The 26,924-nt window shown below is 27.6% G+C and overlaps 1 protein-coding gene across 1 annotated transcript; it reads right to left on the reverse strand.

Annotated features, from left to right (window-relative positions):
- Positions 1-10: 10 nt before the first annotated feature.
- Positions 11-26,585, reverse strand: LOC107449964 (heat shock 70 kDa protein 14). The gene is made up of 14 exons (XM_043041974.2): positions 26,272-26,585; positions 22,358-22,441; positions 22,047-22,175; positions 21,715-21,811; positions 19,605-19,698; positions 17,713-17,817; positions 16,393-16,554; positions 13,824-13,979; positions 11,349-11,451; positions 10,138-10,266; positions 7,494-7,568; positions 5,727-5,885; positions 4,411-4,466; positions 11-160 (listed from the first exon to the last, which is right to left on the reverse strand). The coding sequence occupies exons 1-14, from the start codon at positions 26,329-26,331 to the stop codon at positions 67-69; spliced, it is 1,503 nt and encodes a 500-aa protein (XP_042897908.1). The 5' UTR covers positions 26,332-26,585; the 3' UTR covers positions 11-66.
- Positions 26,586-26,924: the final 339 nt, after the last annotated feature.

Here is a 26,924-nt window from a genome sequence, read left to right on the forward strand (position 1 = left end):
GTCAACTCAATTCAATTTTATCAATTTATTTAAAAAATAAATACTCTTAAAAAATTTATATAAATGCTACGTGTACTCCTGTGAACGTGAAGGTACAATTGTTGCTGATCCTAATTCTTTAGATGAACAATCTTCACAGGTAACAGTAAGGGAGCCATCACTGTAAGAAAAGAAATCTTAAATTAAAAATACATACGAAATGAAAACAATAAATATACCACTGAAATTAAAAAACATGTTTCTGAAATTTGCTTGAAGATATATCTTACCAATTGGGTTTAGGATGAAAATTTGATTTTAGTGGATTTGTCACAATTTTAGCATAGTGTAGTAAATATCATGTCAATCAAAATTTGCTTGAAGATATATCTTACCAATTGAGTTTAAGATGAAAATTTGATTTTAGTGGATTTGTCACAAGTTTAGCATAGTGTAGTAAATATCATGTCAATCAAAATTTGCTTGAAGATATATCCTACCAATTGGGTATAAGATGAAAATTTGATTTTAGTGGATTTGTCACAAGTTTAGCATAGTGTAGTAAATATCATGTCTATCAAAATTTGCTTGAAGATATACCCTACCAATTGGGTTTAAGATGAAAATTTGATTTTAGTGGATTTGTCACAAGTTTAAACAAAGTGTAGTAAATATCACGTCAATCAAAAGTATACATTATGGAAATCAATATCTTTCAAGATATAAACGCCATTGATATGTATAGTCTCAAGAATGGCTAGTTTATATTCGTAACGGTTAAGGTATTACACATGAATGATTTGTTACAGAGATATACTATTTCATGATTAAAGGAGCAGTCTTAAAACATCTTAACACACGCAATGCACATGTTCTACAATTCTAATGAAGTTGAAGGTAAAATATTTTCTTGTATTTCTGTAGTTTATAGGATAGCAAAATAGATGTCTCATATTTATTATTGTTTGTTTAGGTTATTTCATGATATATCTTTAAATAGCTTTTTTTTCTTCTTAAAAAAGGTTGAATTTTTTTAGCATCTTTCGAACATCAGTTAAAATTAAAAATCAAACCTGCACTACTTTAAACCTGTTTAAGGCCTTATAATGCCAACTAAATTTGTGATGGGTCAAAAAATAAAGAAAACAGTAGTATCAATCTAAAGAAATGTATACTAAAAAGCTAAAACACACTAAACGACAAAATAATAAAACATATAAGTTTTTTTCTTCCAGAAACACTGCATTTTTTTCCCCTGACAGAAGCATTCTGGATACCCCCAGGCTTTGCTGTGTTTTTAAAAAGTTAAGAGTAAGAGAAGATTGGAATAAAGTGAGATCTAATTGGTGCTCTCATATATTGGGCACATAATTTAAATTCCTTTTAACAATACTGTATTCATTCAATAAAAAACAAAACAACTAAGAATTTTATAGCTTTATTTAAACAAGTGTTCACCAGTATATTGTACAGGTTTAGATAAAAAAAAAAAAAAACAATAATAACAATAAAAAAAAAAACAAGCTAATACCTAAATTTCATAAGTATTTTCAAACAAATACCAGAGGGAAAACTTATCTAATGTAAGAAAATACCAAAAAAGCTTGTTTTTATAATGTAATTACAAAAGATCTAAAGATGATAAAGGGATGCAGACCACACAGTTGTTACATTTTTTAAAAGAATAACCGTAAAATATCCTACGTTTTAAAAAACTGACTTGTTCTATATTCTTTTTTTGAAATGCCACACAGTAAAAAGAATTTACCAAAATAAGGAGAGAAAAAAAAATTACAACATTGTTGGTTTTATTGATACAAAACTCATTTGACGGGGTTGAAAATCCTATTTTAATTTCAAACACCTTTTATCACTTTCTATGTCCAAGTGGTACAGATTTTCATAAATTTTTTATTTTTAATATTTGTTTATTTAGTCGCTTTAAAAATAATCAAAATACAATAATATGAATACAACATAAAATTTAAAATTAATCATTTTCAAAACTTCGTGTAAAAAACACAAGATCTTGAATTGTTTACTTCACCTCAGTGAAACTCAAGTGTTACTTACTTTGATAAAACCACATCATATTTTCAATAACTGTTTATATAGTTGATAAAAAAAAGATTCAAAATTAAGAATTATTTTTAAATGTGATTTTTTAAACCAATAACTTTTTTGTTCTGAACCTAAAAATTGGAATTACTTCTATTCAGTGAAAGCATGGGTTTAAATAATTGAGCTTATACATTCAAAATATACTTATTTTGATAATATCATATTCTTATTGACAAAAAAATATTCAAAATGAGATTTTTTTTTTATTGGACTAAAAGCTTGTCTTGTTTGTGTTCAAAGTTAAAGATTTTGAATTTACTACTTCTTTTCAGTAATGCATGCTTTTTTATGCGATATAAATGTAGGAAAAAACAAACTTAATTTTTCTTTAAACTTGGGTATTGCTTAAAATATAAAAAATTGAATAGGATTTTCTTTCTATGTTAAATAGAGCTAATTAACATAATCACAAAAAACTGTATATCCACACCTGCCAAACTGGGGTAACTTGATTTGCGACCAGTCTCTTAAAAGATTTTTACAAAATCATATAATTTTTTTGTGCCTTTACTGCTAAGACTAGAAATACACTATTCAGAATTTTTATTTTATTTTACTTTTCTGAAATTTAAAGCAAAGACCAAAGATGAAAATTTTCTTACAAACTAAATATAATTCGAATCCCAGCAATAGCTGGTCGATTCAAATTCTACACCCTGCTTGCACCGACCACAGAGCTGACGTAAAATATCCTCAGTGGTAGATGGATCATGGGTTAGAGTCCCCTTGCCGCCAGGCTAACCGTGGGAGGTTTTCCTCACCAGAAGTTTCCTGTCTTCTGGATTGGGTTCGAAATTACAAGGCTACGGAGTTGAACATTAGTAGTTGAAAACCCAAAATTGGGGCGGCTGTTCAACTACATAAATATATAAACATGCAAGGATTATTTTAACTGTTCATAAAATATGAAAAGACCATGGAGGTAAATGTGTCTTAAAGTTAACTTAGATTAAAAAACAAATTATTTAAACAGGGCGCACAGCCATATCTTTAAACAAAAAATAAGCACCTTTTAAGCACTCACATTTTACACGATCGAGGTAAAATAACTAGTTTCTGACAAAGAACTCTTTTTCTTGATTTTATTAGACTCAATAAAAACAATTTATAAACAATTTTAAATATGCTCTACATTGAGAGGCTCATTCTACTTTTTAAATTAATAATTACTTAATTTTATTATGTAATTTTTTTTAAATTCAAAATTATATTTAATTTAACTAGCATTTAAAAAGGTTATTGAGTGTTTTAAAAAAATTTAAATAGACATTATTTATCATATCGAATTTATAAAGATATGTAAAGAATTAATCAAACTTTAATAAATTCATATTACAAATGTTAATTAGTGAATGGCCCCTAATAAATTTTATTAAAATAAATTTTCATTCAGTATTTCTTTAAGGAAATTAAATTAAAAAAAAAATAGTTTTGAAATGTAAAGACGATGAGTATTAAAATTAAACATTTTGTCAGAATTATATAGTCCTTACATTCATGTTTAACAAATTAGAGATAATTTAACTTTTTACTTCAATAGTTTTTAAATCAAATAATTAACAGATAAATTTAAGTTTTTTGGTACGACAAATCAGAACAACATAAGATTTTTTGCTGCATTTAAAATATTGAAACCCCCTCACTTAAATGCCTTTTTAAAATCTTGCCCCTAAATATCATAAGTCTTTCCATAAAACAAATTAAGAGCACGAAAAATTTCAAAAGTAATAATAAAATAATAAAAAGTAATTTGTATAAAAAAGTATTAAAGTACAATAAATTTTAAAGGGGGGAAAAAGGGACTATTAGGGCAGTAAAAAGGAATGTTATGGAAAAAATTTGGGAATGCTTATTTGGTCCCTGTGATCAGCGAAAATTCGATAATTTTTGGGTTCAATTTCAGTGTGCGGAAAACGAAGGCTGACATTGAGAATGTCTTGCAAAATGCAGCAGCGATACAATTAAAAGAGTAAGAATCCGTCCCAATGTATCCAGCTCACTATACGCACACACAAGTATTCCATCAAACATGTAAAATGATTAACGCAATCATATGCCGGGGAACAACGGTATGCTGAGATGGATTGTAAAATGTTGAATAGAACAATGTGATAACCACATTTATTGCATAATTCAAGGCGAAAATTGACACAGTAAAGAAAAATAACTCATTTTGGAAAAGGGAAAAATTGAAGAAATTTTAAAAACACCCAATGAAAAAAGCACCTTTAAGGGTTTTTAAAGACAAAAATAATCACAAAAATGCTATGCACCCTGTTTAAAATTTAATTTATAGAAAACAAAATTTACCTTCTAATAAAGAATGTAAAATATACATCTCCTTCTGGTAGATTTGGCATGATAAACTGGAAAAAAAGAATAGTAAAATTTAGTAGGGTAAAAAAATTGCTTAACATTATTGTTCCTTAACTGAAAAACATTCTACACATTACTAGAAAATTGTGAAGGGTTAAATGCAAGGATTTAAAAAGTGCTATTTGCTAGCTAAAAAACTATTTTATTTGTTACTATCAGTAGAAATTATAAAACAAATCAACAGAAATAATTTTACAAATACACTGTTTTTAAAAATGAGAATTCTGGAATAAACAGATTTAAAACAAATCAAATGTAGTATTTTTTTTATAAATATTAAAACAGAGATTTATTAGTGCATAATGAATGAGAAACAACAAACTCCACAAGTCCATTCACCCTCTGGAAATCAAAAAACAAAACCAGGTCGCGCAGAAAATCCTTCTTTTCAAATTCCACACAGCTAAGGAGGTGGGTCGGGCTGGCTGGAGAAACATTTCTTGTTTCTCCAGCCAGCATGAACAAGACCTTTCGCTGCTGTTCATACCTCAAGCACTTAATGTGACCACTGATGAATCTAGTGAACTCTGTTTGATCGCCTCTATTACCCCTGAAGGTCAGCTTTATTAGATAGTGAAATCGAATTTGAATCATCAGAAAAATATATTTCAGAAGAATTTAAGAAGCTATCGAGTAAAATTAAATTATTTTAAGCTATTGGTAATCTGGTAATCAAGTACATATTTTAAGTAGACACGTTAGTTTTGTAAAATTTGATGTTTCATCTAATTGCAGGGCTGGAAGTCCAAAATATAAAAATTAAGGACAATATTGCCTCCAAACTTAAGGACAATTTTTTAGGATGCTGATGCTTTAATGTGAGCAATATGACCAAAACGGGTTTGAAGATATACAATTGGTAATAGTTTTAGCAGTTCTTGCACTTAAGAGGAAAAAAGTCAGATTTTTTCAAAGCTACAAAAATATTTAGCTCTTGCACCCAATGTCTAAATTTCAGGACCATAGCCCAAATGTATTTCAAAGTGATAAGAGTCACGTATAAATTCATATTATAATAGAGTTTTTTTACTTTGCATACACAATTTTCTTAAAGAATAGCGCAAAACTGGCATTAACTAGTTTAAAGAGAGTCAACAGCTTGAAGTGAAAGAAAAATTGATCCACAATAAATTCATTAAAATCCCTCATTTAAAAATCTAAACTATATACTATTTATTTAAGAACACAGACACTAAATAATACAAAATTAAAATTGAGTTAACAATACGCTAAATAATGCAATTACTTACTGTTGCTACTAGACTACTGGCTTCAGAAATTCCTTCATAAATTTCAACTTTATAATTGGAGCTTAGGGTGGCTGTAAAACTTTGTGTGACAACTGTTGGTATTAAAGTCCCTTTGCTACATAGGAGAAGCTCTTCAGGAGAATTGGAGAAACCTATTAACTAAAAAAAAGAAAATGCAATTTTAATAAAAAGAAATGTGTGTTTATATATACAGTGCACTCTCGCTACTATGATATCCGATACAACAATAACTCCCTCTATTACGATAATGTTTCTTGGTCCCGACGAACTTTCATATGAATTAATGTTATTCTTCTCTCAATATTACGATATTCTCTTAAGCAATAAACCTCTGTAAAAAGAATTTTTTTTCCAAATTTTGTACCGTATTTTCTCCATTTATTAATGGTTTTCAAATGTAAAAAATCTCATTTATCAACTTTTTCCCTTTTTTTCTGACCAGAAAAGATTCACTGTTGACCACCCCAAGACTTTCCATTCTTAGAATTGCCTCCCTTATCTCTTAAGAAGTCACAAATGTAACATTCCTACAATGATTTCATTTCCTTCATGTTAAAAACTGATCATGACTCAGAATTACCACAAGCATCACATTAACACCAGAAAGAGAATTTTTTCCATAGGGGGAGGGTGGAGCACCATTCACAAATGAAAATCATTTTCGTACTTTGAACTAAATGCATACTTTGTTGGTTGACTTAACAGTCAGAAGAATGAATAAACTAACAAAAATATCGAATTATTTTCAATAAAAGCGATTTTCAGTTTTGTTTGTGATCTTATTTTATTTCAATTGTTTTTAATATTTAAACATAATTAACCTATCTGCAAATTAATATATACATTTATAGTTAATACATATATAACATTAAAATTGTAAAAAAAAAAGTTATATTGTGCCCCCAAAATATGTAGGCCCTCGATATAACAATATTTCCATCCACAACAATATATTTATTTGGTCCCAAAAATATCGTTGTAGTGAGGTTTTACTGTATATAGTGAACAGTGGCATTCTAGTCAGTTATTAAAGAAAAAACAATGCTCATTTCTTTCAATATAAATAAAGTTCAATAAGACAATTTTAAAACATTTTCTTGTATTTTTGTTGATATTTAACCATTAATTTGGCTAATGTCTGCCAAGTAGCTTTAATCTCTGCATATGTGGTCAACAAATTTGACAGTAGATACTGTAATTGAAGACTTTTAGTTTAATTATAGCATCTATTGTTTGTATTTTATTTTTAAAATCTGCTCAAATTTTAATACTGTTTTTAGATAATCCATTTGTTACAGATAATCCATAGATTTAGATAATCTATAAGTAATAGCAAACAGATCAAAATTTTAAGTATTCGAAGAACTATTCAAGCCTATTGTGTCTCAATCAACAGAAAATACAATGTGAGTTATTTAAATTTATTTCTAAACTTGTACACAACTTCTTAAATAATTATACAGTCTGAAGGAAAAAAAAAATCTCAATTTTGAAAGATCAGGAAAACAAACTATATAGATGACGCTTAGCTTGATCAAATTCTTGAACTACAGTTCAAGACATTTTTAATAAAATCTGCTTTGAGCTCTATTATGTAAAAATGTGCTTGTTACACTATACTTCTGAGAATATAACACATTACTATATATTTAATTCACTATATGCAGATTCTAACACCCAGAACTGAATATACACACAAAATTATTTCAACTTATGCTTGCTCTAAATTAAAAATATTAAAAGTACCTTTAAAAATAAATCTTTAGTTAGCATATTTACAAAACAATCTTCTTCATTCACATGTTGTGTCACAAAAGTTGCCTAAAATAAAATTGAACATAAATAAATAAAAACCAAAAGGATATAGATACACTGATTACATAGCTGCCAACCTAAGGAATCAAAAATTAGGAACACTATATGCGACAAAATAATACCCAAAAATTACTAGAGTAAGACCAAAATTTAGCTATTAAATAATAACATTAATAGACATATATTTAAATACCGTATGTAAATTAGTAAAACAAAACTAGAAACGCAATCTTTTGTGGGAAATTAATAATATTAATACTTTATAATTAGGAATAACGGTACAATAATTGAAAAACAACCGTTACCTATTAATATATAATTCCTCTCAAAATTACAAAACACAGGTAAATAATAATCTACATCATAAACAAATATTTCTGATGCAAGTGTTAAAATAGTACAATAAATTTTAAAAAAAATAATAATAGTTGTTAAGATTCATCTTGGTGAAATGATCAGCAACAGCTATTGGAATAGTATTTTTTAATAAAAAGCTACTAAAAATTACTTCAGCACAATAAACACAGGAAGCATGGTTGTGGCGATCAGAATAAGAGATAGGTTTAAGTGCAAAAATACTGCAATTTTATGAAAATTCAATTTTTTTTAATAAAAATATCAGATTTTCAGATTTGATTTAAAAATTAGGAACAAATCCAAAAAATTCAGAACAGTTGGCAGCTATGTGATTAGCACAATGATGGAATGGGTAATTAAAACAGCCTTCTGACAATTTTCTTATTAGTTGCATACAAGATTAAAACACAATATAAAAATGCACAATGACCAGAAATTTACATTTATTTATAAAACGTGGGAAAAAGCATACACAAATTTATTATTTTAATCTAAAGATAAGAGAAACACAAAAAATCTTATTCAAACACATACAAAATACAGTAGAGTGCCGATTATCCGAACTGACCGAAAGTTTAGAATACTTTTTAACTTATCGACAATTTTTCTAAATTTAGAAGTATAAATAATATCCACTACATCTGAAGACCATATTTAATTTACAACTTCAGCGAAACGACCCAGGAAGGATTTAAAATTTTAAATGACGATGAAACTGTCGCTGAAATTTTTAATGAAAATCGGAACTCCACAGACAAAGAGGAGATCAAGATCAAGATATTGGACCTTCCCATATAGATGCATGCAATTCGTTAGATAATTAATATCAGAACCACGTTTGGTCCCGAGCAGTTCGGATAATCGGCGCTCCACTGTAATCAAATTTTTTAAAACTAAAAATTTAAAACAATTTTTTTTTTTTTTTTTAAAATTTCCCTAATCATTTTTAAGCAATTTAGGGAGAAAATTAATCTTAATTTTGTTATGAAAATCTTTTCTCCTCAGGTGCTAAATTTTTTAAAAAATCAGGAGTTAAATCCTTTTTTTGAAAGCTGATTAAATTATCAGTAAATAATAAAACTAAAAATTTTTCGATTTAGTTAATTAATAGACCAATTTATGATCTAGTATATTCAACATTTTTTAAGGCATATTCATAACATAAGAGGTACTTTTATAACAGTATTAACAGTAATAATAATAAATGCATCTTAAGATTTTGTAAAAAAATATATGTATTTGATTTTAAGCCTGCGTATCAATTTTAAAACCAAAATTACTTTTAAGCTTGCATTTCAAACAAATAAAAATTCAATATTAATTTTATAATAAACAATGACTAATCAAAAGAATTTCAATTTGTCACTTTTATTTTTGTAATATTGACCCAATATTCATTGAGTAAAACTAAATAGACATAAAATGATGTACGTTCTTTTTATTCAACAGAATAAGTTTTAATAAAAATCTCAGTAGGTTCTTCAGTTTCAAATTGAAACTCGAAATTTTATTAATAAGTAACTAACACCTTAACTTATGAATTAAAAACTTCTAAAACAAATAATTAAATTTTATGTTGCCTCAAATTATTTCATTTATTGCTTAGTTAAAATTATTTTTATTAGCAATATTCTAAATTTTAGATTTGTTTGGTGGGGGGATAAAAACAAGTTAACCATTTTGTTGACAATTTAATAATGTTTTGCTGCTAATAAACCATGAAAATTATTCACTAATTTACAAAGCAGATATTTTTGAAATTAATGTTTTTAAAGTTACTTAGGAATGACAAATAATTTAAAATATATTTAAACCCCATCCAAATTATATATAAAAAAAATCTGATAATGTTCAGTAAATTTGTTAAAAAAAAAAAGTTTTTGTTTTTTGAGAACCATTGCCTAAAAATTAAGTTTTATAAAAAATTCTGAAAGATTAATTTAAATAAGTTAACTCACAAGCAAAAAATAAAGGTTGTTGGAAAGAGTGAGAATCCTATTTTGCACAAATCAAAAATTTTAAAAGGACTTAAAATTTTTGGTCGATTTTAAAATTTTAATTACTTTGCAGTTAGAAAATTTATAGAAGTTTGCAGCCATAACAAAAAAAGATACACTAAGGCAATTCTTTTGAATAAGGCTAGTTACAATATAGAATTTTACCACCACATGTAACACTTTACCATACATTCATAAATCCAGAACATAGAATAAAATACCTGCTTAGCTGCCCCAACAGCAATTACTTCATCAGGACTAATACTTGACAATATTTTGGAAGATGGAAAAAGATTGGAAATAAGCTGTTGTAATTTTGGTAGTTTACATGAGCCCCCACACAGAATAACCTAAAACAAGAAGTCATTTATAGGGTTAATACTATTTTAGACTATTATGAAGCTTTCAAAAATAAAATTATCTTTAAATCTACATTAATGTTCTGCAGCAATTAAGAGGAGTTTAAAATCAGAAAACAAAACAATTTTTGGAAAGAACAGTTATGTTGAGTTAATGAAATAGCCTAACATACGAATTTTGTTTTTCAATGCAACATTAAAAATAAAATATATATTCTATCATCGATGGTAAAATTATACTATTATATTATACTAATAATTTAAAAAAAATTTAATTAAGCCAGATATTGTTAAGGATTTATGTTTAAAAGAAAAAAATAAGGACACGAGGACTATTTAGAATTTTATGGTTCTAACTAAAAATGCAGAAAAACAAGCAAATGCACAATATAAAATGAAAACTACAAGTTTTGAATGAATACTTTAATTATTTAGAAAGACCTTGTTAATCAAGATATGGATATTTGAGTCAGCTTCAACTAGATTAAAATTGTAACAACGTAAGAAAATTAAAACAATTTGCCTTTTTTGAAACTGAATGAGCAAATTCCTTTGCATTTTTAAGCTATAGAATTACAGAATAAAGCTCTCCAGATGCACAAACATGAATTTGATCACGCATTTATCAATTCTTTCTCTCTTTTTTTTTTAAATAAATATAAATAATGATATCATATAAAATACAAAAATTTTTCTAAAATTTTTCTTTTTAAAATTATTATTTATTTAGAGATATAATTTAAAGTTGCTTAAATAGTTTGATGTGTCAATACATTAAGATTTGGAAAACATAGAAAGAATCAGATTTCAATAAAATTATCATGCAAAAATAAAGCCCATTAAATATAAATATGAAAGACCTTGTTAGTAAAACTAACCATAGAACCTCAATTTGGCTCAACATATAACTTAGTATTACTTAGTTTTTAACATCCTTGAAAATGCAACACAGAAAATATATATTTTTTAAAAACGATAAAAGATAAAAAAAACTATTCAAATAAAATACTCAGCAAAATAGAAGAAACACATAAATTCCAAGTTAAATGACAGAAAGAAATAATTTGACATACTGTGTTTATATCGTTAGCGGTTAGTTCAGCTGCCATCAAAGCTTCTTGAATAGGTTCTAAACATTGCAGTAAAGTGCTGTGAATAAGCGAATCAAACCTGGCTCTAAAATTATAAAATAAAATAAATTAATCATAATTTTTAAAATAATATATACAAGTAACATACTCCTTTCAAAAACTTGAAAAATTTAAGTATTTTTTTCAATAACAATGCCAATAAATGCCTTTTGAAACACATATTAACAATTAAACCTAAATTAATAGTTTTGATTAAGATGCTAATTTTATGTGAAGAAAAACTAAAGCGTCATTTGTTATAGAACGTTTGATTTGAAACCATCAACTGTGAAAAGAAAAATTAAAGATCTGCCACATGGTTTTGCTGCAAGAATTATTATTTTTTTATCCCAGCAAGTTTGCAAATTTTCGAAAATTGTCATTCTAATTTCAGTGTCACAGGAAAATAATAAATGAATTAAATGCATAAACACTAATTGTTTTTAAATTATGAAGATATTTTACGATGCTTTAAATAACTAACTTAATAACCAGGGATGAATTTGGTAAGAAACCCAAAAAGTTGAAAATAGAAAACTATAAACGTTCATATATCCATTGAACTTTATTAAAGTTTTAATAAAAAATGTCGACGTGACACGTCAATTGCAATGAGTAAATTTAAAGAGTAAATCTTGATCGCTATGTGATTTTTAATTATGTGAATATAATTTTGAATGTTGCTTGCCTAGACATAAAAAAGCATAAATGCACCACCAGAATTAACTTCGCTAACTACAGGCATTTCTTTTCCTGGTATTAACGTTATAATGTTAACATTATATAGATTATCAATTCATAGTTATTTAGGAAAAAGCCTAAGGGTAGGTATGTCTAAAATTTTTTTTAAAAGATTAGGTGAAACCTACAAATTTCAACTTTAAAAGTTGCACATACAAGAATTTGCTTTTTTTTATTTCATATTATCAAGAATAATTTAGAAAATCTGATATTTTTTTAAAAATGTGTACAGGTCAATACAATTTTATCTTCATTTGATTTCTAACTAACATATTGAGCCACCAGCTTTATAAATCCATGAGAATATTGAGCCCGAATAACAATAGCTACAATTTAATTTATTATTTGATTAGTTCGTAATAATAATAAAATAATCTTAACAAGTTAAAAATTTTAATAACTTTAATTACATTGTTTTTTAGATATTAAGCATTGTTAGTATCTATTATCTGAAAATTAAATAATAAATGTAAAAACATTTCAATAAAAAAAATGAAATCCAATCTTTTGGATTTTTAAAATTATGGTTTCTACAAATCCTGCTCGCTACATTATTTAATAAACAAATTTAACTACTTGACTTAACTGTTATAGGCATGAATGTAAAATATACTAAAACAGGGTGCATAGCGAAATCTTTCAACAAAAAATAAGCACCTTTTAAGTACTTTTTAAGCACTCAAAAAATATTTTGAAGCACTATATACATTGACAAAATGCAAAATAATTTTCAAAGACTTTAGATGATCACGAGAAAATAACAAGTTTCTGACAAAGAGCTCTTTTCTTGGTTATATTAGCCGTTATAAGACGATTTTTTGGTTTGATATCTGAGGGTGGAAAATGAAGTCTGAAATTGAGAATATCTTACAAAAATGCAGCAGAGTTGCACATGAGAAGGCAATAATCTCACCGAACTCAGCTCAGTAGACGCAAGTATTTCATCAAATATGTAAACTGATTGGCGCTTTCATACGCTACGGACCGACGGTAAGCCGAAACAGGGTTGCCACTCAAATCTGGAAAAAAAATTCCCTGTACTATTATACACAATATATTAAAAGGAAACAACAATTACTGTGCTCTTTTGTGAGCTATATAGGGCTAACTACATTTATTAGTTTTAATTGGTGGGAAAACAGCTGAACATATTTAAATAATGTTATAGTAAGTGAAATAGTTTAATATAGCTGAAATATCATAGCTAAATATCCCATAGATTACGCTTTGAGTGGGAACCATTTTTTAAAAGACAAAAATAAGAAACAAAATTCCCTGTATTTTCCCAGTTTGCAAGGAAAAAATCAAAATTCCCTGCATTTTCCCTGTTATTTTAGGTGATTTTTAAATTCCCTGTATTTTCCAGGTTTCCCCTGTTCTCCATGTAGAGTGGCAACCCTGCGAAATAGATTGTGGTTAAATGAATTCTGAAAACATTGAATAGAACAATGTAAAAAACATGCGTTTGCATAATCCGTGGCGAAAATCGGTGCGGAAAAGGAAAAAAGTATGATTTTTGAAAATGGAAAATTAAAGAAATAAGCAACCCAATGAAAAAAGCACCTTAAAAGGGCTTTTAAATAATGAAAATCGAAAATAAGCACCTTTAAGGAAACAATTTTTACTAAAGTGACAAATTATAATAAAATAAAAGCAAATAAAAAAACAAATCATTACTTGCTAATATTGACATTTAGATCAATTCCATCGTATACTGATTCTGCTTGGCATCTTTCATTGATGGAGCTATATACAACCTGCTTGTAGTGTTCAGCTGCCATTCTTACTTTCATAACTGAGCGTTTGCTTTCTTTCAAGTCTATTTTATACTGCCTGAAAGTATTATGAAAGGAAATACATAATTGTACTGTAAAAATGATACACTTAACAAAGCTAAAATTTGAATACTTTTTAGTATTTTATGCTTCTTGAAGCAAAATAAATTTAAATCAATTAGCATATCACATGACAATGAGAAAAAAGACGTTAATTAGAAAAAAGTGCTCATAGGATATATGCAATTAACACATTTCTTGAAGCACATAATTCAGTACGTTTTGCTACACACAGAAAACTAATGAAGTATGATTAAAACAATAAGGTTTATGGGGGGGAAATTAGCAGGTATTATGCAATAAAAGGCATAAATTAAAATCGATAAGCATCAATTGATTTTATGTTCTGAAAATGGTCTAACATGGGTGAAAGGTCTGATGGACGGCATGAGTATTTCAATTTCTAAAAATGTCAGCTTTCTTGACAAAACAAATTGATAAATTTCTGAAAATTGCAATGGGAAATAAAATAAAAAAAACAACAACAACCAAATAGCTTGATTGTGATAAAGACAAATGGCATAGGAAAAAACATTTAGTTTAAATTGACATTTTACTTTTGTGATAACAGGAATGTTAAATTTATTCACTTATATTATACTCATCATGATGTATAGGTTTTAATATAACAATAAATTTTTTATCATTATTGTATGTAAAAATTAATATCTTTTAAGGAACTTCAAAAATAAAAAAAGCAATATAATTTACATACATAATTTACAAAACATAAAAATTTTAAATTTTTTTCCAAAAACAAATGCATGTTATTTATATGCCATCAATCAGGCATATGGTGAAGGAGTTTACAAAATACAAGTCATAAAAAATAATCTCATTTAAAACTTGTCAAATTATTAAATCCCTAATTTTTAATACACATTTAATTTAGTTTAATTAATAAAAACTGTCTCATCTTAGGAATTTTAACTATATAAATGACACTTTCATTAGTAATTTAACACTGCCGTGGAAATTTAAATGTGGTAAATGTATGTAAAATCAATACATAAACTGCAAAATCAATATGTAAGTTCTATTTTTAAACATATAGAAACAATAAAAACCTTTTTATTATAAAATTTGTTTTTACTGAAATTATTTGATGACTGGATGAATAGACAAATTCTTTTATACTGACAGCCATATTTTCTTAATTTTTTACCTGGCTTTCCACAACAAATTAGTTTCTGATGTTATTCTATTTTAAAACAGTACTTGACTGGGAAATTCTTGTATAAACTGTTTCAAAGTGATTTATGATTAAAGAGCTAAGATTACAATGTTATGTGTCAAAGTGACACTCATAATATGCACGTCCATTATGCTCAATATCGAACACACAAGACGTTAAAATTATGCCACCCAGAGAACACTTTAATGGTAATTATTAAATGACATTGCGGATGAATACATAAATGTTCTACACTGAAAGTCAATTGAAACACATTTTTCTAACCTTATTCAGTGTGTGTAGCCAAATCTTTCATCAAAAAATAAGCATCTTTTAAGTACTTTTCAAGCACTCAAAAATATTTTTAAGCACTATATACATTAACAAAATGCAAAATAATTTTCAAAGACTTTACATGATCATGAAAAAATAATCAGTTTCTGAAAAAAGTGTTCTTTTCTTGATTATATTAGACATTATAAAAAGATCAAGAGGTTTTTCGGTGCAATCTCAGAGGGTGAAAAATGGACCCTGAAATTACAAATATCTGGCAAAATGCAGCCGAGTTGCAATGAGAGTGTAAGAATCTCACCGAATGATTGGTGGTGTCATACGATATGGACCGATGGGACACCAAAGTAGATTGTGGTTGAATGAATTGTGAAAACGTTGAATAGAACAATATGAAATATGCAGCGAAAATCGACATAAAGAAAAAAATCTCCTTTTAGAAAAGGAAAAATTAAGCACTTTTTAAAAACACCCAATGAAAAAAGCACCTTTAAGGGCATTTAAGAAATGAAAATCGAAAATAAGCACTTTTTAAAAACGCTATGCACCATGTTTATTAAATGTCTATCTGGTGTTGCACAATAGATTTTTTTCTCCATTGCCCACTTGTTAACATTTCAATTCAGGTACTTAGAGGGCTGATTAGTTGGCCACTCTTTTAGGGGCACCATATTAGGTGGGCCAACGTTGCTCCCACAGTAAGAGCAAGTAGTACAGAGAATGAAAGAACATCCATGAAGCCTGGGATTCAAACAAAGAACCTTTCGGATGCAAGACCAGTTCCACGATTCCTTCACATATCGGTCGGCCATAGATTGGTTTAAGATGCAAGGGTAAACTTGGAAATTTTCGCATAAATTGATTCAAGGTGTTTTAGGATTACAGTGAAAGGCTTGAAAAATAAGTGTCAAAATGACTTTCAAGATAATCTACATTATCAACATACCTTTTAAATTCATTGGCACAGAAGTCAACAATGGCATTAGTTATAAGATTACCACCAAGTGTTTTTCTTGATATAGATGAGATTACACTATACATGCCATTGTTTACGTCTAACACAGTTACATCAAGTGAGGTTCCCCCGAGGCGATATATCAAGCACTTGCTAAAAAAGATAAAGTTTAAAAAATGAAACCAGTTGGCTACTTATTTCTAAAATTACATGTCTGAAAAATAAAATATATTTGATTGAAATGTAAAATATTGAGAGAAAATGAATGACGAGCAATGCTATAACTAACAGTAGCCTTAAAATAGTTTTTGTTTTTTTTTTAAAAGACATACATTTTAATGGTTCCATAAAACATTGAAATTTGTATGCTATTTTAATAGATAGTTATGAGATTTAACATTTTTTCTGATAAGACTTTAAAACTAAACCGAGATTTCACTAAACAATGACATCAGAGGTGCCAACTTTTCCAACTAGCTATCAGGAATCAGAAATACAATATCACAGAAATATATTCAGTTAGAGTTTACAAAATTCAACTTCGTGCAATTTTAAGGTGTACATACGATTTAATTCTATATAGGTGTATAATATTAATAAAATTATGCATTAATTTACTATTACTAAGTGATATTATAAAAAAGTAATCCTTAGATAAAGGAACTAAATTGAAAATTATACAATACTTAAATTTTAAACTTCATTATAAAATGACAAAATTAAATTTATTGCTAAGAACTAATGTTCTAATTTTTAGTTAAATTACAAAAAAAACCCCAATGCTTTTTTATTTTATCATAATGCATTTGAATCCCTAAAAATCTATGCTCCCAGCATTTCAAGTTTGAGTTTATGTTCTTTTGCTTTCCTATATCACGAGAAGAGTCAGAATAGCTCGTTAGAAAGGAGAAAGATGGTCTAATTTATTTTTAGTTTTCATCATCATTTTTGTTGATGACAAAACAGCAAAATTCCATACCTCTTGGTAGTTAAGGAGGAAAAAAAACTTGTTTTAAACAGATCATGAAAAATTTAAAAAAAAACAACAACATATTTTTTATTACTCAAGTGAAAGACTTGACTATGAAATCATAATAATTAAGGATAAATTGTAATAGTTGGCCCAGCAGTGACTTTAAACTATCAAATAAAAATAAAAAGATGACTTTCTTAACAATAACTTCTATTTCAAATTTCTTTTATGCTATTTAAAGTTGAGTAGAAAAGTATGTTTTAAACAAGATAAAACATTTATATCATTAACTAAATGGAAAAAAATTAATTATTTTAAATTAAAATAATTGAAGTTACCAGGTTGTGTCTTGAGAGTCTTGACCGATATCATAAGCTAAAGCAGCAGCTGCAGACTCATTTATAATTCTCAGAAGTTTAAAACCAGCTCGATTAACAGCTTTTCTGTAGGGGAAAATAAAATAAATATTTTTAGATCAGTATTCAAAATTTATATTATTCTATAATGGAAGTTTAAGCAGTGTTTATGTGCAATAAATAAATTTTATTTTTAAATAACTTAAATTATCAAACTTTTTTTCCCAAGTAAATCGTTTTGATAAAGTAAAGAAATTTGAACTTTTGTTCGTACAATAATAATGCCATAATAAAAGACAATTCTAATAATTTAGTTTGATTGACTAAGTCAATGAGTACTACTGATTTTGCAATTTAAAAGAAGTGCTACTGTTTGACTTAAATTTAGACATACAGTGAAACCTGTGAATACTCTTAGTACATAGCTTTTGTGGTCAACTTATTGAAGGACTTTAGAAGTTTTTCTTCTGTCATTTCTTATATCATGCTGTTCTTATATGCACATAACAAATTGTACACATTATCAATCAAAATATTTTGTTAACATGACTTTAAAATTTCAGTTATAATTAAATAATGAATATTAATTAGTTACACAATTTGATCTTGAGCCGATTTTGTTTAAAAAAGAAATATGGATATTTTTTTAGTAATGCATGTCAAGTTATAAAAAGGCCTGCCAACAACTACACCTTTTGCAAAATATTTTACAAAGTGGCAGACATTTAAAAACGCTTCAGAATTTTTGGTAATTTTGCCAATATTTTAAAAGTGGTGTTGCATATGAACTTTTTAAATTATTTATCTGCAGTGGTGTGGAAAATATGTTCAAATGAATAAAAAGTAACATTTAACTTAGTAATGACAAAACTAAGTTAAATGTAAACTTAGGAACCACTAGAATAAATTTCTACAAAACGCATAGAAAATTGGCAGCTCTGTATAAACAATACAACATTTTAAAATTTATTTTGCTACGCTTACAAGTTTATTTGTTACAAAACCCTTCCACAGTTTCCTAAGCGATCAACTTTAAAAGGGCCTAGGTTTGCTCTTAACCCTTTTGTCATGGCAATGCACCATGCCACTGAAGTGGCTGCGCTAAGCAATGCACCATGCCGCGTACCTGTATATTGCATGTTAGTAAGATGATGTTTGGATCTTTTTATTTAAGTACTACACAATACATTTGGAGATTTTGCAGACATTACAAATGCAATTTAGGAAAATGAAAGAAAAAAAAAAACTCTTTAGAAATTGAATTTAGTATGTTGGATTTTAAAACTAGGCAAAAAAAAAATATGCTTAGTAGCATCAGCTAAATACACTACTTGAACAAACAGGGTCTTGCATGGATATGAGCAAAAAACATGGCACATCATAGCGAAAGGGTTAATACTATTTTCCCCAATTAAGTGCAATTTCAACAGAAATCACAAATGTACAGAAAATTTCTGATAGTTTTTTTTTGTTGTTAATTTATAAAGGGTACTAACAAAAAACCATAACACTAATGTTATTATTTTTCTTTTTAAAAAAAAAATTGAAAATCACACTTTAAAAACAATCTGAACCACTTTTTTTCTCCAAATCTTTGACTCTTTTTTTTAGTTCAAAGGAGATTTTTTCACTATTTATCTTTTAATAATTTACATTTCTTTCTTATATTTTAAAACACTGCTTCCTGCATAAGAAGCCAGCAATTGCGTTTGAAGACACTCATTTCAAAAAATGCTCCCCTACCAGTACCATCACACAATTTAGCATGCCCTTTTTCAGAATAATTGCACACATAAATTTTGAATTAAGATCTACCCAATCAATAACAGTTTTCATATTATGTACAACAGTTGGTTTATATTTTCAGAGCTTACTTTACGAGTAATCTGTGCATGGAAGTGAAATTAGAAGGAACTGTGACAATGGTGGGATACTCTTCTTCTTCGTGACTATGACTGCATGCAATATCTAAAATGTAATAATATGTGAACATTTGAAACTGTTCAAATAAACATTATAATTATATGGTATTATACAATAAATCAACAATAAATTATACAATAAATCAATAATTTTTTTTTTTTAAAAATTAAAAAAAAAGACCAATTTTAATTGTGTTGAAAAGCATCCCAAACAAAATTATTTGATTTTAATACATTTTTACCAAATAAGCAATGTGAAAATTTGCCAACCCTGCTCATTTAAGTAACTTCGGATTTTTATTTGTGTTTAAAAATTATTTAATTTTAACAATTACTTATGCCACATACTTCATAGAAAAGAATAGACAAAGGAGTTTTTAATGACGGATGTGGAACAGAAATTCCCACTATTATTATACAGTTATATTTAAAAAAAATTAAAAAAACATTGTTTGAGAAATTTCTTATGATAAGATACATGATAATGTATAATACAATAAAAACATAGTAGCCACACATAAAGTTAAAAAAAAAAAATTACTAAAATTATAACTTTTGATTAAAGTGAGGGAATGGTGTCATAGTATAGTATAAACATGTTTAAAATAATAATTTTAATGAATTTTAGTACAAGTCAGTCCTTAACTGCTTAAAAAATAATAAAGTGTCTCCCAATTTACTGAAATTTGTTTAACAGTCTATGTAACATTTGTTCAACAAGTGCAAGGTCACAACCCAAATGTCATCCATTTGAAAATTTCTGAATCACTGAGTGATAAATAATAATAATTAAAAAAAAAAACTTAGAAATAGACCAAAAAATTAACTTAATTCAAATGAACAACACAAGCGTTAATTTCAAAATATAAAAGTTGAACAAGAAATGTATAGGTATCACAGTGATAAATAATATTTTTGTGCTTGTAGGCTTGTTTTTGTTGAGTTGCGAGTGAGGAAACTAGATCATGTTAAAAAAAAAAAAATTCTAATTTTTTTTTATTTATTTCAAATAATACTTTGAATGTACGTGATAATGCAATAAAGACACTTTTAAACTATATACTAAACAAATAACTTACTCATTTCTCTATTAAAAAAGAAATTGAAATATTTTTCACTTACTATATTATTTTAGCCTGTTTGCAGAGAATAGCCCAAATGAGATGGGCCAAAATTGAAAAAAGCTGTAATCCTACATGACTTGTATAAGAGTAACAAATGAAACAAACTCTTAGACTTCACAATTGTATATGATAACATTTAAGAATAAACTATTGTTAATGTCTTACTTGTTTTATCAATTCAATTTTTAAGGTTCCTTAAACTAAAAGTTAAAATGATTTTAATGTATTTCCATGACATAAAAAAATTACATATAATATTCAAAAATATTTTATTACAACTGTAAAAGAAAGCTATACGTAAATGAAAACACAACACAATTTTACTGTAATGTTTTTTTTTTATAACTCTTTTGCACAAATTTAAGTTTTGGAGGCTTTAAAATACACCTAAATAAACTTAGTATTTTTCTCCTAACAGTATATAATATCCAAAACAACCATCATTGTACCATCAAAGTGAATGGGCAGTCAAAAACTTGCTATGTGATGGAAAATGGTGACTAGTCACGTAAAATCTGTCTGGTCACTAAGTCCTCCATGTTCCCAGAAAAAATCATACCCTGGTGATACTGAATAGGGGATTGATCGTTCTCTGGTTCAGGTCAAATTTACAATTTGTGGATGAATGAAAGGGTCTGCTTTATGAACGGGTGTGGCAGAAGTCGAATTCTTGGACAGAAATGGAGCCACTGGAAAACGAAAACAATTGCACCCCTCTGCCTTAACTTCCGATGACAACAATAACCAAAGTGAAAAGCAGATAGTGTGTGTTTTTCCAAGTATGAATTGTCTTAGGCGGTAACTTATTTCCCGATGGTAGATAAATCAAATAAACTATATATTTTAGACACTTAAATTGGTCTTCAGTTTTTAACATAAATAAGTAAAATTTTCCCAGGTAAAATCTTAATGAATATGAAATAAAACATTTTTATTACCTTTCATATTTTCAAACAGAATAGACAAAACATCAGAGAGTGCATTTTCAGGAATGATTCCATTTTTTTCCTGATCAACTTTATTTTTGTTGTTTACCTGGTTAAATAAAATGCAAGACAATTTTAATCAGTTAAAAGTTATTATTATTTTTTTTAAAAAAAAGATAAATACATACATAAAAAAATAGTTTTACCAAAAGTAAAAAAATTAAAGAGTTAGTCAACCCGTATGTTTGTAAAGTACCATTTTTTACAAATTATTAGAATTTTATTACTAGTATATTACAAATATAATCACAAATAAACAATTACAATAAAATATCATGTATTACCTTAGATTGAGCTTTGGGTAGATAATCTGAGAGATCTACATTTGCATCAGTGGATATTAAATCTTTTATGTTAGTAATGACATTCGTAGAATTTTTATTCATAGCTTGCTTGGCATCTAGACCCACAACCTATAGTGACATAAAAAGATAAATTATTTGGTGTTACTAAAATTAGATATAACAATTAATTTTAAAATTAAATAATTGAACTAATATCTAATTTAGATAGAAATATAAGATGAAGTTGGATAGATTTTTGTGTTCTGATTATCTTTAAAGCTAAACCATATAAAATTCTACTAATTACTTACTTTTTCAGATTCATTAATAAAAGCTATCACGGATGGAGTTACTCGATAACCTGCTGCATTAGCCAATACCTCTGTTTTTGAATCCTAGAAAATAAAATGTAACAGGAATTTTAGAAACATTTTCTGTTTGTCAAATGTAAAATACAGGTATAAAGACATACAATTTAAAAAAATAAAAAATATAATCTAGGTATCATCAATGATGGAGGAAAAGTTAATTTACAATCTCATTATTCTTTTTAAATTAGTGAAAAAAATGTTATGGTAACGTTTAACATAATGCATGAGCTAAGTTAATTTTAAATTATTTAGTGATTAATTCTTTATTTTATGATAATAACGTTGTTGGGAGTTACCACTACACATTATTTAAACTTAGTTTTAAAAATCCAAATGATTTAATACAACTTTATAGCATACTGCAAATTTCAAACCACACATCTCATTCTATTTTGACTTATCCAATGAGCAGATTCTACCAGAAATCCATGTGGTCTGCCAATCGCCAACTACAGCTACAGATTTCAACATAGTTTTTAAACTTTCAATATTTTAACATGCTATTATGATGTACCATGAATTCTGAGTCATGTATTTGAGTAATCACTACTCAACCTCACTTGATTAGCGACAATTCTACAGTGAATCTACATCTATTATAAAATTGTCCTATCGGTAGTTAATGTTACAAATTTTAACATGATTTTTAAAATCTCTATGCTTTAATACCATATTATATCATTCGGCTAATTTCGAATAGCACATTTGAAGAATACTATATGCACTCGATAATTGACGATTCACTCTTAAACCATTGAGGTTTTAGTGATGGCGTTTTCATGGTATTTAAAATCGTGACTTTTTTAAAGCTACATGGTTTTGAAATGGAAATTTCGAATTACGCATTTGAAGAAACACTTTTTGATACACTTGGTTTGCGATCAATTTTTAACAGTTATTGCTATGGATTTCCATACAGTATTTAAAATTTGATTTCTTCTTTGATACAATACTATTACAATCAGCAAATTTCAAATTGTGCTTTGATGGGCTCTAGCCATCACGATGCCACCTATGTTTCTTTATTTACTCTATGAAATGAAAAGCCCAAAGTTTCATTAAAGAAATATTTATTAAGCATTATAAATTAGACAGCAACACACTAGACCAGAACAGAACATGAACTAAAGGCCTGTTTAGACAATCCAAGTTCTTGGACAAAGATTGATTGACATTGATGGAAACTTGTTTTGCTTCAAGCTTGGAATGTAATGTGTAAACGATCATCCAAGTACTTGGACGATAGTAGAGCATGTTCTACCTTCCATCCAAGTTTTTTATCCCTTAACCAATCAGTGTCTTGGGTTTTGTGACGTCAACAAGCAGGCATCAGATTATGGCATTTTGTTGGCTGTTTTCATATATTTTAGTCCAAATAAATTGATCTGTTACAGTTTTTTTATGTTATTATGATTTTATTTGAATTTACTTAGTAATATTAAACTTATATAAGTATTATTTTATAATTCTGAATATGAACAATGCGCATACGCAAACATTTCTTTCGACCAATCAGTGACATTCAAGAACTTGGATAGTGTCGACGAATCATCCAATTTCTTGGATAGAGAGCTCCGTTCAATTTCTCAGATTTAAGAACTTGGACCGTGCAAACAGGCCTTAAGACTTTCTCCAAGCAATCCAAAACATCAATCACATCACAGTTATTTCGATACAATTAAAACACATATGTTACACCGTAATCGCAAAACTTGGCTTTCATGATATCCAAATTTTTTGATCATATAATAATGGAAATTTGATAAAAATCGTACTAAAGAGAAGGATTATCATCGTTGAAAATAAAAGAAACATTAATTTATACACAAGTACAAAGGAAAACTTAATACTTAAATAAGAAAACTAAATAAAACGACAATATCAATATACAAGACGACCAAAAAGAATGAAAATGGTCAAATATCTCTAAAAATTTGCATTGAGTTAAAAATCAAAAACATACACCTGTCAAATATTCATCTGACAAACAGAATTAATTTGTAACAGTGTTTATCATAACCACTGTTATCAGAGAGGAACTTCCACCCTGTGCCTGTCACTACCATGTATGAAGATTTTACTACAGACAACTAACAGTCTTTCCCGTTTTCATATTGGTCTATCGATGAGGTTAATCACCTTTTACAAAAGAATGATTGTTTTGAATAGATTTATGCATCTGTACCTGCATTGAAAAAGCTGCCAAATCATAGCGAAACTTAAATAGTGGCATGTAAGAGACTTATAAAAATAAAAAAACACCACAGAAGGTAACTGAGAACATTATTATATCCCTACTTGTATGTGCAAACTATTATTGCCCAAACCCTAAAAGCTTTTTGCCTTAGCAAAAATTAATAAAAAAAAAAGCTTGCTTCAGACAACAAAATTTGTCTTTCTTTTTTTAATAGGTACAAACGTGGAAATCTTCTTAAAAAGGCACTTAAGAGAAGTAAGTCTATTAATTAAAGAATATGAGAAAAAGTGTATTGCACAAAAGTTTATGTGCAGTGCATAAGGATGTTTAAATATTTTCTTTTTTATCAACAAAGTAATATTTTCCTCTGTTTAATGTTTCTATTTCTATAAATTTTATGTTAAAAGATTTTTAATTAATAAGAATTTCATTTGTTTCTTTTTCCTCTATAAAAAAAGAAAGAATCAAGTGGATATTTCAGTATCGTGATCTGTCGTGCCAACTACAATTGCCAAATAGATTTTAAACTTGCAATTTAAAAATAAAAAAAACATTTAGATGTTTGCTTGGGGGTGGCTACAAGTTATACCCTTCGAGTTGGTTCCTTTCTGTGATGTTTTTTTTTTAGTTTTTCGCAGGCAACTGCCCAGAAGTTTCTAAAACTTGGCGATAATTCTGCCACAGATCACAATCTCCCCATAATCTTAATAATTTGTTCAGTGAAACAAAAATCTATTACATTACACTTCAGAGAAACTTCTTGAAATAAAAACTACCAATTATCTATCATATGATGAGTATAACATTGTTTGTGATCTCGTATAGAATTATAAAACGACAACACATCATATACAAGTTTGATGCATATATATATATATATTTTTTTTTTGTATTTTACCAAAAAAAAAAGAATATTCCTAAGTATTTTTTAGAATTCAAGCTCAAGAGAATATTTTAAATCTCCAAGAATGTTCTTGCCTCTCATTCCTTCAGTTTTAATTTTAAAAGATCAAAAGACAATTTAGTGCAACACAAATGAAGTGAAACATAGAACATGAGATATTTTGAAGGTTAAATAAATAAAAATAAAGAATAACATTTAACATAGCATGAATGAAAAACCCTTTTCCACTAAATCAAATTTTGGATTTCAATAAAGTTACAAAATTTTAAAATAAATTAAGTTATTTAATTTTAAAATATTTAGTAGAAATAATAGCATTTACCTCTTTTTTTATGCACTATTTAATGCTACAGATACTTTAATATTTAGATATGTCTTAAAAACAACATAACATTTAACATAGTAAATAAACACATTTATTAAATGTTAAATATAGTAACAAAAAAAAAGGACCAATAATAAGGCAATATAACTAGGGTGACCAGACGCCCCCGATTTCCGGGGATTGTCCCCGGCGAGAACCTTGTGTCCCCGGTCTGTTTGCGTCCCCGGTTTTGTCCCCGGTTATAAAATTGAAAAATTTTGTGTAAAATATTTGATAAAAATATGTTATATGTAATTTTTATTTTCTCAAAAATTTTCATACAAATTAATGTAAGCATTGAAAATTAAATGTAAACTAGTTTTTAAGAACACACTATAACTTNAGAGAAAATTTAGTATAGAATTTGAACAATAAAAAAGTGTCCTTACTTTATGCATAGCTAAGCACATGTTGGAATTACCAAAGTATAGTCCAAAATAACACGTCATTTCATTAGAATTTTGTTTGCTCGGAATGCACTAAAATGAAAATTAACTAGGCAAAAATATTATTTAATTTCAAATAATAAATCACGTACTCATGTGGAGCGCCATGAATTTACGAATGTTATGAATCTGACAAGACGAAACTAGATCATACCGATAACCGCAACAACAGACTGCAATATCATTGGTAGCCGAGAGATAAAGAATTAGTGGAAGCTTCCTGAAACCAGAAAAAATTTAGAAGACTTCCGGTGTATCACTCTGCTTATGGTATGCTGCCGAGTCGATGCGTTATCAGGCTTTATATTCTAGGACGTCTGCTTAAATTTAAGCACAATTTTACCACGCGTAAGATTTCCCTGTAATTTACACATTTTAACTGGCCGTGAGCATAAAACAAATTTAAAAAAATTATATCAAAACATAAATTAAGTGTAAGATTTGCCATATTTTATTTGTCCATATTTGGCTATGGATGGGTGATCGTGTAAAGCTAAGGGTGGCGGCGCTAGTGGTAAAATTGCTCTTTCAAGACTTCCGGGTTACTGCTTCCGATATATTTTTACGCCGCAGATTGAAAAAACGCGCCATCATAT

Source organism: Parasteatoda tepidariorum, chromosome 3 (genome assembly GCF_043381705.1).
Source record: "Parasteatoda tepidariorum isolate YZ-2023 chromosome 3, CAS_Ptep_4.0, whole genome shotgun sequence".
Lineage (NCBI taxonomy): Eukaryota > Metazoa > Arthropoda > Arachnida > Araneae > Theridiidae > Parasteatoda > Parasteatoda tepidariorum.

What these genes read in the sequence shown, in the direction of transcription:
- LOC107449964 (XM_043041974.2), bottom strand. Translation starts at nt 26,331, where the DNA reads ATGACGTGTTATTTTGGACTATACTTTGGTAATTCCAACATGTGCTTA. An exon ending in TACCCAAAGCTCAATCTAAG is followed by an intron (nt 21,812 to 22,046) that starts GTAATACATGAT and finishes TTATTTAACCAG; the next exon opens with GTAAACAACAAAAATAAAGT. An exon ending in TGTGCCAATGAATTTAAAAG is followed by an intron (nt 13,980 to 16,392) that starts GTATGTTGATAA and finishes TAATACTTTCAG; the next exon opens with GCAGTATAAAATAGACTTGA.